This window comes from Emiliania huxleyi, assembly GCF_000372725.1.
Source record: "Emiliania huxleyi CCMP1516 unplaced genomic scaffold EMIHUscaffold_115, whole genome shotgun sequence".
In the NCBI taxonomy this organism is placed as follows: domain Eukaryota; phylum Haptophyta; order Isochrysidales; family Noelaerhabdaceae; genus Emiliania; species Emiliania huxleyi.
In genome coordinates, this window is record NW_005201493.1 from 229,980 (window position 1) to 240,427 (window position 10,448).

General features: G+C 63.2%; 4 protein-coding genes across 4 annotated transcripts in view; 1 reads left to right on the top strand and 3 right to left on the bottom strand.

The window, feature by feature from the left end:
• The window catches only part of EMIHUDRAFT_440029 (hypothetical protein), a 3,943-nt gene extending 2,892 nt beyond the window's left edge, over positions 1–1,051 (top strand). Inside the window, exons 6-8 of the mRNA XM_005791156.1 lie at positions 211–274; positions 438–513; positions 728–1,051. Coding sequence (XP_005791213.1) covers positions 211–274; positions 438–513; positions 728–817 — 230 coding nt within the window. The 3' untranslated portion in view covers positions 818–1,051. The remainder of the gene's footprint in view (positions 1–210; positions 275–437; positions 514–727) is intronic.
• Positions 1,052–1,420: 369 nt separating this feature from the next.
• EMIHUDRAFT_109203 (hypothetical protein) lies at positions 1,421–4,687 on the bottom strand (the record flags this gene model as incomplete). Its single annotated transcript, XM_005791157.1, has 1 exon — positions 1,421–4,687. One exon carries the CDS (start codon positions 4,685–4,687, stop codon positions 1,421–1,423), a length of 3,267 nt encoding a protein of 1,088 aa, XP_005791214.1.
• A 1,389-nt stretch (positions 4,688–6,076) lies between these two features.
• Positions 6,077–7,219, bottom strand: EMIHUDRAFT_466780 (hypothetical protein). Its single transcript, XM_005791158.1, has 3 exons — positions 6,764–7,219; positions 6,540–6,695; positions 6,077–6,464 (listed from the first exon to the last, which is right to left on the bottom strand). The coding sequence occupies exons 1-3, from the start codon at positions 7,194–7,196 to the stop codon at positions 6,196–6,198; spliced, it is 858 nt and encodes a 285-aa protein (XP_005791215.1). The 5' UTR covers positions 7,197–7,219; the 3' UTR covers positions 6,077–6,195.
• A 374-nt stretch (positions 7,220–7,593) lies between these two features.
• On the bottom strand, positions 7,594–8,981 carry EMIHUDRAFT_361602 (hypothetical protein; the record flags this gene model as incomplete). The annotated part of the gene is made up of 1 exon (XM_005791159.1): positions 7,594–8,981. One exon carries the CDS (start codon positions 8,976–8,978, stop codon positions 8,067–8,069), a length of 912 nt encoding a protein of 303 aa, XP_005791216.1. The 3' UTR covers positions 7,594–8,066.
• Positions 8,982–10,448: the final 1,467 nt, after the last annotated feature.

A 10,448-nucleotide genomic window follows, 5' to 3' on the forward strand; every position in this document is an offset into this window, starting at 1 on the left:
CTCTCGGCTGCCTCTCTCGGCTCCCTCTCGGCTCCTCTCGGCTCCCTCTTGGCTGTCTCTCGGCTCCCTCTCGGCTCCCTCTCGGCTCCCTCTTGGCTGTCTCTCGGCTCCCTCTCGGCTCCCTCTCTCGGCTTCCTCTCGGCTTCCTCTCGGCTCGCCTAGGCCCACCACGGCTACCTCTCGGCTCAGCCCTCCGACCTCTCCGGACGCAGGTTGCGATGCTCGCGCTGAACAACGTCAACCCGGTGACACACGCGGTCGCAAACACGCTCAAGCGCGCCGCCACCCTGCCCGCCGGTGTCGCCCCCTGCACACACACCTGTTTTCGAGGTCCAGCTCCGTGTTGCAGCCGCGTCCCTTCTCCCCGCCCGCGCGGCGTGCGGCCTTTGCGCGTTCTTCGCTGGTGGAGAGCGCGGCGTGTTTTCTTTTCCCCGCAGGCGTGTCGTGATCCTGCTCGCGTGCGTCGTCTTCTTCAAGACGCCGATGACGCCGCTCTGCATCGCCGGCTCGACGGTGCGAGATATGGGGAGATATGGGGAGATATGGGGAGATGTGGCTCGTCGGCGCGAGATTCGCCGAGAGCCGCCGAGAGTCGCGGAGAGTAGCCGCGAGCAGCCGAGAGCAGCGAGAGCAGCCGCGCCGCCGCGCGGACGCCGCTCTGGGGGGGGGGGGGGTTGGCGCTGCGTTAGGACGGCGTCTCTTCACAGCAGGCTCGGTGTCGGACTAGGTGGCGATCGTCGGCTCCTACCTCTACTCGATGGCCAAGGGGCGCGAGAAGGCGCTGGCCAAGGCCGCCGCCAAGAAGGGGGCGGCATGACCATGAGCCACCGCGCGGCTTGCCGCAACGGTCGCGCCGCGCCGGGTATTGCTACCTCAGTAGGTCCCGCGGCGTTTGGGTCTTGCTCCAGCGCCCATAGGGTGGCCTTGATTGCGCGCCGCCTCCCGGACGAGGGAGGGCGGCGCGCCCTATTTGCCGCGCGCTGGCTTGTGTACAGACGGCGTTATGGCCCCTCTCTTCACGCCGGAAATTTCTAAAAAAGAAAGGTGTTCCACGGCGGGGAAGCGGGGGGCCGGGGCGCCGTCCCCGCCGACTCGTCGGCCGCTGGGGCTGGGGGGGCGGGCGAGGGGGTGGGGGCTGGGCGTGGGGGAGCGGGACAGGATCTTGGAGTGTTTGGACGCGCGCCAAAACGGTCCGTAATTCTAATTGGCCATGTGTATCCAACCCCCGCCGCGCTTTTTTCTTAGAGAAGCAAGCGTTGCGAGTCCGAGGAGTTGCTGTACGCTTCCTGTAACGTACGCGCTGATGCGCGCGAGACGGAATATTCTGACATGTAGTACGGAGGGCGACGGGCGGAGGACACGAGTAGTGGAGACGCCTGGCCAGCGCTCAACATAGGTAGACCGTGTCACGCCTCTGCTCTCAAAGCATCTTCTCCCCCGAGCTCTGGCTGGGCTCGCCACCCTGCTTCGGAAGAAGCTTGGTGCACCCATAGGCGAGACCCGCTACCAACAACGTCAGCAGCGCCACGACGCCCACCATGAGGGCCCAAAGCGGGATCGCCGAGGCGGGACCGCTCGCGCTGCAACCGCCCGCATCCTGCTCGGTCAAAGCCGCCATCTCGTTCACCAGGTCGGCGAAAAAGGGGGCCCAGGGGCTGAGGAGCTCAAGAGGGATGGGCTCGTCGAGCAGGGTTCTCTCGAGAAAGTCCATCCCCCTCGCGACCCCCTCGCTGATGTCGAGAGCTTCCACGGTCGCACTCAGCGTGGGCGCGCCGCCACTCACCCGCGCGTGCACGCAGGAGACGCCTCCCATCACATCGCCGACACTCAGCATCCACGGCCGCACCGCGCCGCGAGCCGCGAAGCCAGCATCGTCGGCGGGGTAGAGGCGGAGCGGTGCCGCGACGGATACGTCACGGAGCCGCAAGCGCGCCGACGTCTTGATCGTGGTCTCGGAGCCGAGCTGCGACGTCTTCTTTGGCAGGAGCAGCTCCAGCGACACGCGTGCGTCCAGGTACTTGAGCGTAAGGTGGGCCGTGTCTCCCCCTCCCTCCACCTCTAGCTTCGTCAGCGGGGCGTGGAGCCGTGTCTCGAGCGTCACGTCTGACACGCGGATCGACGGGCGGTCTGCATTCGGGAGGAGACGATACAACGCGCTGGCACCCACGGATGACTTCCACGTCGCGCCGTCAAGGAGGGTGCCTGTCGGCGCCAGCCGGAGCGCCTCATCGCCAAACCTGAGGAATATGGGCTGCAGCGCGGCCAGGTCGGCCATCGACAGACCGAAATTGACCACCATGCCAAAGGCGTGGCCGACCCCGAGCCAATTCATCCACGACCCTGATGGAGACGATGCTTCCCCGTCTCCAGCGTCGCGGGCGAGTGTCTCGCTACCGCACGGCCGCACGCTGGCGCACTCCTCGGCGGTGAGCAGCTGTCGCAACACCGAGCCACTCAACGCGTGCGTCAGCGATGCACTCCCCGCCACGCCGCTGGCCGGCAAAGCATTGACGTTCGTGAGGACGAACCCGAGCAGTTCGTTGAAGAAGGCAGCCGCGTCCTCTTCCCAGTCACCACCAGCGGCACGCGCATGAATGTTGACGTCCCCATCGACGCTAAAGTCCTGCAGCCCGAGCTTGAGCAGCGCGCAGGCGAAGATCGAGGCGCCCTTTTGCATGTGGAGGAGCGAGCTCTGCGTGCTCGTGGTGAAGTTCTTGCCCACCATGCCAAACTGAATACGCTGCTTGATGGCCTTGGACGGGTCGAGCTCGTAGCCCCGCGCTTGGCTGCCGCCAAGGCGCGGCCCCTCCGGCTCCGCCGTCGGCAGCCATATGAAGTTTGCGGCCGCTCGCACCTCGAGGAATTCAAAGTCCAGCGTGGCGTTGAGGTCGTAGCCAAAAATCAAGCTCATGAAGGAGCTATCTGCGACCGTCAGGTTCAGCTCAACTAGCTCGAACTGCGCCAGGCCCGACTCGGTGCGCGGCGCGGCGTCGACGACGATGCCGCCTCCGCTGCTGGTGAGCGGACTGCTGCCGAGCATGGCCTCCGCCAGGGCTGCGAGCGCCGGCGTATCGAGCACAAGCTCGGTTGCGCGCGGCTCGTCGTTTCGGGGCGGCCGTGCCTCGCCCATCCGGTGGAAGACTGAGAGTGGCGAGAACGGCCCGCTGAGCACCGTTTCGGAGACAAGGTTGAATAGGCGGCAGCCCTCCGAGAAGACACATCCCGCGCCGCCGTCGGCCGACTCGTTGCGTGGCTCCGGCGGGGTAGCCAGCTTCGTGTGCCGTGGGAAATTCTGCTTGACGATCGCCTCCACGAGACCCGTACGTATCATCGGCGTCACAGCACGCATCAGCTCGTTGGTGAATCCCGTGTTTGAGGACTGCTCCGTGTCAAACACGTGGACCTCGAGCCGCCCGATCGACATGCCCGCCACCGGACAGCGCATGTCGAGGGGCCGGCAGGAGCAGCTCTTCGTCGGCTTGCACGCCGGGTCTGCAAAGCCCAAGTTCTGGATCAGGTTACCGTCATCGTCGGCCTCGAAGCCAACAAAAATCTCCGCGCCGATCTTGATGTCGCCGAGGTCGATGGTCATGCTCGAGTCCGACAGGTGGTGCGCGACCAGGCCCGACGCCTCGTCGCCATGGATCACCGCCGTGCAGGTCATCTCCTTGATGTGTATGGCGATGCGCAGCCTCCGGCCCGAGTCGGGTGACGTTTGACTCAGCAGACTCGAGTCCTTCTCGACAAAGGCCTCGGCGCTGAATGGCGCGCGGCGGATGTAGGAGCACACCAGGTGCGACGCGACGAGGCTCTTGATCTTGATCGTGCCAGACAGAGGGATCTCCACCTCGACCCAGTTCGAGTTCCCCCACCCGTCGAAATACGCGCTTGGCAACGGGAGCGTCTCCTGCCCCCCAAACAGCTCCAGCAGCGGGCCGAGCAGGCACTGTGGCCGAGCGCCCCACCACGGAGGGCCGATGACCCAGCATCCGTCGGGCGGCCCGTTATGGTTTGCACTGCTCTTCTTGTTGGAGGGCGGGTGCCACGTCGCGTCGCAGCTGGCGGTGCCTGGTGGCGTGCGTGGCGGCCGCGGCGGTAGAGGAGGAGGCCTGGGCGATATTGGTGGGCGCGGTGGCGGTTTGGGCGGTGGCGGTGACGGTCCGCGCTCGAAGGAGAGCCGCACGTCGAGATAGCGCGAGTCTCCGCCTGACAGGCGGGCAGTATAGGGGCCGCTGCCTGTGGCGGCAAGCAAAGGCACGGAGGCAGAACAGCAGAGCGAGTCGTGGAGCCCCAAGTTGTCGACGTCGAACAGCTCAAACGTGACTTGGGTGTCCTCCCACACCACGACGTCCGGAAACGTGGCGCAGCAGTGACTCCAGTACGCGGTGGGCGGCCCATCACGCAAGTCGTTCATCATCGACCCCAGAATCGAGGAGCTACAGCGGTGTGCTCGCTCGCAGTATCGCCCGTCGCAATCGTATCCGAACTTCAATTCGACGGCCCAATCGGGGGCGGTGCCCCAGTCCATGTTGGGCAGCCCGAGGCCGTGGACGTCGAGCACGCAGATCTGCAGGTCGTCGAGAGAGATCAAATCGGGGAAGACCGGAGGCAGGCCGCGTGCACGCGGCCCTGCGTCACTCACCGTCAGATTTGCGACCGGGTCGGACCAAACGGGGAGAGCGCTCATGCGGGGCGACGACAGAGGACGCACGTCTCGCGCCGATAAATTTTGGGGTACAAAAAAGATCCTCGCCGCCGTGCCTGTGGAGAAAAATGACTTCTCTCGCTCTCAAACTAAAAGAGTCGCAGTTCCCTTGCTCCAAGCGCTTGCGTTTCGGCGGTAGTGATCTGATCACCCGAATGCCACGTTCGGATGCAGTTCACCCTGGGGTATGTTCTCGAATGTTCGTAAAGATCCACAGCCTTGTTGAGAGGAAAATACGGCCCCATACACACATGAAGAGAGACTCTGGCGTTACGGTTGATAAGGGATCGATGGCAACGCCAGCTCGCTCCGTCGCTGCAGCGGAAGCGGCTGCCGCGGCGCCGGAAGCGGCTGCCGCTCCGGAGTCGTCGGCGGCGACAACTGCGCTCGTCCCCGCCACCGACGCAACCGCGGTGTTTCCGGCATGGCTTGAGCGAGCAGAGACGGCGATGCAAGCAGCAGCTGCGGCGGAGAGGGCGCAACGCGAGGCGATAGTGAATGCGCAATGCAAGGCAGACGAAGCCATAGCAGCGGCGCTGGCGGAATGCAAAAAGAGTGAGCAGGCCGCGGAGCAGCGGGCTGCTAGAGCTGACGCCAATGCTGCGAATGCGAGGGCTGAGAGCCGGGCAGACGAAACGATTGCAGCGGCGGCCGCCAAGGTGGAGGAGTGCGAACGAGAGGTGGCCGCGGCAGCCAATGCGCTCGAGAAGAACACCGGCGAAACTACGGGTGAAGCCGCGACGCCACCAGAGGCGGAGAAGAAGGGCGGGGGCGAGCCGCAACAGCAACTCACCCAGCAGCGAGAGCAGGCGGACCGGGAGGTGGAGGCAGCGTACGCAGACGTGCCACGCGTGCGGAATGCGGCCAAAGAGCTCTTTCACGCCAAGGTGCGCAAGGCGCGCGCCGAGGCCGAGCACACTGTCGCGCTTGCCGCCAAGGAGACGAGGGCGAAAGTGGCGGCCATGCGGCACGCGATGGCGGAGGCGCAGGCAGAGATGCTCGTCTTGGAAGAGGACGAGAGCAGAGGCGGCGGGCCGGGCACGGGCCGCTTCACGCGAGCGTCCAACATGACGCTGGCCACTCTATAACTACAGCGTTGGTTTGTGTGGTGAGCTGGTGTCGTGGCGACGGCGAGCCGCTGTCTCTCGTGTCTCTATCACACGTGCAGCGTCTTGGACTTGGTCTTGTTGACACTGTGTCTGGGTCGGGCGCGGCCGAGGGTCCCACCTTCCACCTGTCCCCGCACATAGCTGGTGCAAAGGCGGGGCGCTGCGCCGTTGCCAAAGAGCGATCACGCAGACCGTCTATAATAATATACCCAAAACAGCATTTGCTGCTTGCTGGCCACACCCGACCGACACACGTTACTTTCGTTACTCTCACCAAACGAATAGAAACAGCCAAAGAGCCAAACTCAAAAGCCTGCTCGAACGCTCGAACCGCGCGGGCCAAAGTACCACAAATCTCTGCACGCGAAGCGCACAGCCTCTTCAGCCCAGCAGCTCTTCCAGGTTGGCCGGCCTCGAGTAGTCGCAGTTCTCGCCGGAAAGGCTGGAGAGGAGGGCCGCCATGTCGCCGGAGAAGGCGGCGCCCTCGCCAGGCGGGCTGCTCACGACGTCAAAGGAGCGGCCTCGCGCCTCGGGCGTGTCGAGCGCGAGCACGCAGAGCGCGGCCACGTCCTCGCGAGGGATGACGCGCCCGGCGGCGTCGCGCTCCATCAGCGCATCGTCCACCCCCACGACCAGCGCTCTCTGTCCGCCTGCTCACACTCGAGGGAGGCGGGTGTGAAGAGGCGCTGAGCTCGCCGCCGCCGCGCGAGCTCGCACGTCGGCGCCTGGGGCGGGCTCCTTCTGGCCATAGTGCGGGAGCAGGCCGCCGGGGTGGATGACCGTGTACTCCAAGCCGGAGGCGATGAGCTCCATTTCGGCGCGCCGCTTCCAAAGCACGATCTTGTCCATCGACACGTTCAGAAAGTGCTCCGGCAGCGTGCCTGCCATTGATGTTCACATTGATGTTCACTACCGGTATAGCACTGCCATTTGAGAACATCAATAGTGCCTGCCATCGAGGAGAGCAGCACCACGTGCGACACGCCCGCCGCCTTGGCCGCGGCGATCTGCACTCGCGTTCCCTCGTAGTCGACATCGCGCGGCGCCGCCCCCGCGGGGAAGGAGAAGCGGGGCTTGGCGTCCTTGTTGCCCATCATCTTGCCAAAGATGACGCCCGGAAGCGACCAAAAGTCCAGCTTTGGCTTTGCGCTCGTGCAGATGATGAGCGCATCGGCCCCACCGAGGGCAGTCTCCAGGCTCGCCCTTGCGCCCGGCCCAGTCACGTCCGTGAGGGCAACGTCCAGATTCGCGTAGCTGGCGCACAGCTCGTCCGCCTTGTCCTGCGACCGGACGACAGCCAGCGGCGTGTGCCCGCGCTCCTGCAGCTTACGCACGACAAGCGAGCCCGTCAAGCCCGAGGCGCCAGTGACCGCCACCTTCATAAGGCAAAGCGAATGCTGGCTGCGAGGCGCCCAACGATGGTCGGCAAGACGAGGGCACCGCTGGTTCCTCTCGAGGTTCTCGAGGTGGATATTCTTTCGCCGCGTTGGGTAGCGAGGATTGGTGTGACGCGATCCACGCGCTGGGTTCCGGCTCCTACCCGGAGAGGGGGTCTGTCAACACTGACTCGCGCCAACGAGGGCGGCGCAGCGTAGGCCTCGAGCAACACGAACGAGTCGCCGACAACCCTTAGGGGCCTAGAGAACACAACCCCCTCTCCCTTTTCTCCCAGTAAGCTAAAGGTACGTACACACAACATTTTACCTCCCCCGGATGCGGCGAGGCTGGTGCCTTTAACGTTAGGCGCACACACAGCTCGCCAAGATACGATCTTGAGAAACACCGCCGCTGCCCCGGTGGGTCGCCAGTGAGTGGGTGTTTTTGCCACTGAGTTCTGGCGCCGTGGACTTACGCCTGTGAAGGGCTAGAGTCGCGGGTTAGAGAGAGTCCATTCGTTTTCCGTCGCGCCGCCAGCTCGTATTGCGCTGCATTACCGCTTACCTTACCAGTAGTCCGGGAATCCTCGCTGCCACGGTGGGTCGCCAGTGGGTGTTTTTGCCACTGAGTTCTGGCGCCGTGGACTTAGGCCTGTGAAGGGCTCTCGTATCGTCTTACCTTTTCCAGTAGCCTGGGGCCGCGCACTCGTTTTCCCTGCGCGTATGCCGGACTCGCACCGATTGTTGATTCGCTATTGACTTCGGCCCCAGGGTCGTTCGCTATCGTCTTAATACACATCTTCCCAGTCCGCATCATATTTCCCGCGGTCGTCGTCGGGCAGTAGTAGGCTCGACAGGTGCTCCGAGATTAGTCGTCTAGTTACTGCAGTAGTTTGTGCCCCAGGAAAACGAGAACGCGTACTCTCCTGCACGACAGCACTGGTAGTCCTCTCCGTCGTAACTCCAGTAACATGTGCGCGATTCGCAATCAATGTGTTCTTCGCAATGGCGGGACAAGTCGGGGAGACCGTCTGGATACACGATTGCCTGCTTGATCCGTACCATTGTCGTAAACAAAAGATGGTAGCCGTTCCCGACGAAGGAATTGATTGCCGCAGCGGCGGCGCACAGCGCCATCGAAGCAAATTGACCCAAGGAGCCGATCACAGGGACAAAGCTAAGAGCCGTGCCGATCTCGTTCCTGTACTCGCACAAGTTGGACACTCTCGGCGTGAAATCGGTATCAGTCTCATACTTGAACGGGTTGGGGGTATTTGCCCACCACGCGCCTTTCCATTTGAGGTTGATCACGCGCGTGCCCACGTGCTCGTATCCCATGGATGTAGAAGGAACCGACGGAACCAAGTCGCCCTCGCTTACCCAGCGAGTCGAGTCAATCGCGAGACCCTTCACGAAATCAGCCCCCTTGACGTCGTTTCTGTTGCGGATTGCCCAGCTCGCTGTTCCGGGAAAGAGTCCACTCAGCCGCACGGCCGTCCGCGCGAAAGTAAGCACGGAGTTGGCATTGCTCACTCCGAGGTCGAGAAGTGCTGGGCACTCCGCTTCACCTGTCAGGCACGCCAGCGGCTCCAGAACAGGCTTGAGCTCCTCTCCCAGCGCGGCAACACCCTCAATACCGCCTTCAAGGATGGCGGCTTGCATTGCATCAAATTTTGATCCGGCCGCAAACGTGGTGTCAAGCAGGGCGTCGGTAAAGTCGTGGCCCACCCCCTTCAAAGTAGCCTTCAGCGCTTCCTTCACAGACATGATGTCGCCTCCATCCTCCATAGCCCTCATAGCGGCCTTCACTCCGGCGGCCTTGAGAGCTGCAATTGCCTTTTCATCGATCTCGGGGAACTCGTCATCAAACAGCTCGGCCCCTTCCTTCCAGACTCTCGGAGATGAAAAGGTGTGCAGCTTCACCTCACAACCGTGCAGCTTCAGGTCCACCGCACCAATGTTTGCCAGCGCGCCGCCGAGGCTGTGGCCGGTCACAATTATCGTCGAGTCGCCTGCCTCTCTGCAGAACTCCTCTGCGCTCCAGCCAGCAGCACGGAGCTCCTCGTATTGCCAAACCCACCCCATGCCTGCAGCGTACTTGCAGTTGGTCGAGTCTCCATCTCCTGCAGTGCACATGCAATTCTCTGCAGCGCATGTTTCATGGCCCGGACCAAGCTCCACGTATTTTGAAACGGCAGCCGCCAAATCCTCCACGCCGTCTTTAACGCCTCCGGTGCCGGAGAAGGATACCACGTACTCGTCGTTGCCTCGCTTCGCAACGAACATGAATGCTCCGGAGTCTGTGTCCGACTCGGAAGTGTATTCCACCACAGAGGAACCCAAGTCGAGGGCGTCATCCTGGATGACGTTGCATCTGGGCCCCGAGCCGAAGAGTGTCTCCTCGATCCCCTGAAGCGGCGGCTTAAATGTGCGCACGCATGTCAGGGTTGGCATGTCAGGGTCTCCGCAAGTGCCACATGTGACGGGGCAGCACTTCATGTCCTCCGCCCATGAGCTGCAGTACTGTGAGCTGCTGGCGCACTGGTATCCGGCGCCCCACGCTGGCTTGGACTGCAGGCAGCTGTCGTTGTCGGTGCACTCGGCCGCGGGCGTTGTCCAACTCGCGCCGTATTCGTATTCGTATGCGAGGGCCGCTAGCTTTGCGAGGTTAAGTCCTCGCTGGAGGTTCTCGGCTGAGATTGTGTCTGTCCATTTCGCGGTGTTGGCGTACTGGACGGAGTTCGTCGTCGTCTCGGCCTCGTTGTTCCCGCGGGCGGCCCTCCACTCGTCATAGGGAATGCTCATCGCGGCAGCTGCAGTCTGCATCGCGGTCAGACCCAAGCGGAAAACATCTTCACCCATTTGCCATGTATTTTGCCCGTCAACGTAGAAACCGCAGTGCAGCTTCGCATCGTCGGGAAACATGGACGCGTACCCGGAGGATAAGACCGTGACATGCCCGACCGGCATATTCGGAAACTTGCTCGGGTCCTCCAACGCCATCCTGAAGGCGGTGTGCTGCGCGTCTGACCTTGACATGCCTCGTGTCGACATGAGCAGCTCCGTGCGTTTGTTGACTTTGCGCATATCGGCCGTTGTGAGTTTGTCCGTGCGTCTCTCGGCCCGCGCGCCGTGCATGCTCAGAGTGTGGTTGAGCCCCGAAAACAGGCGCAGATGGTAGTCTTCCTCGTTCATGTACTCAGGCCAGTGGACGTCGCACACCTTACCGGGGCATCGCTGCTCGAACTCTTCCGACGG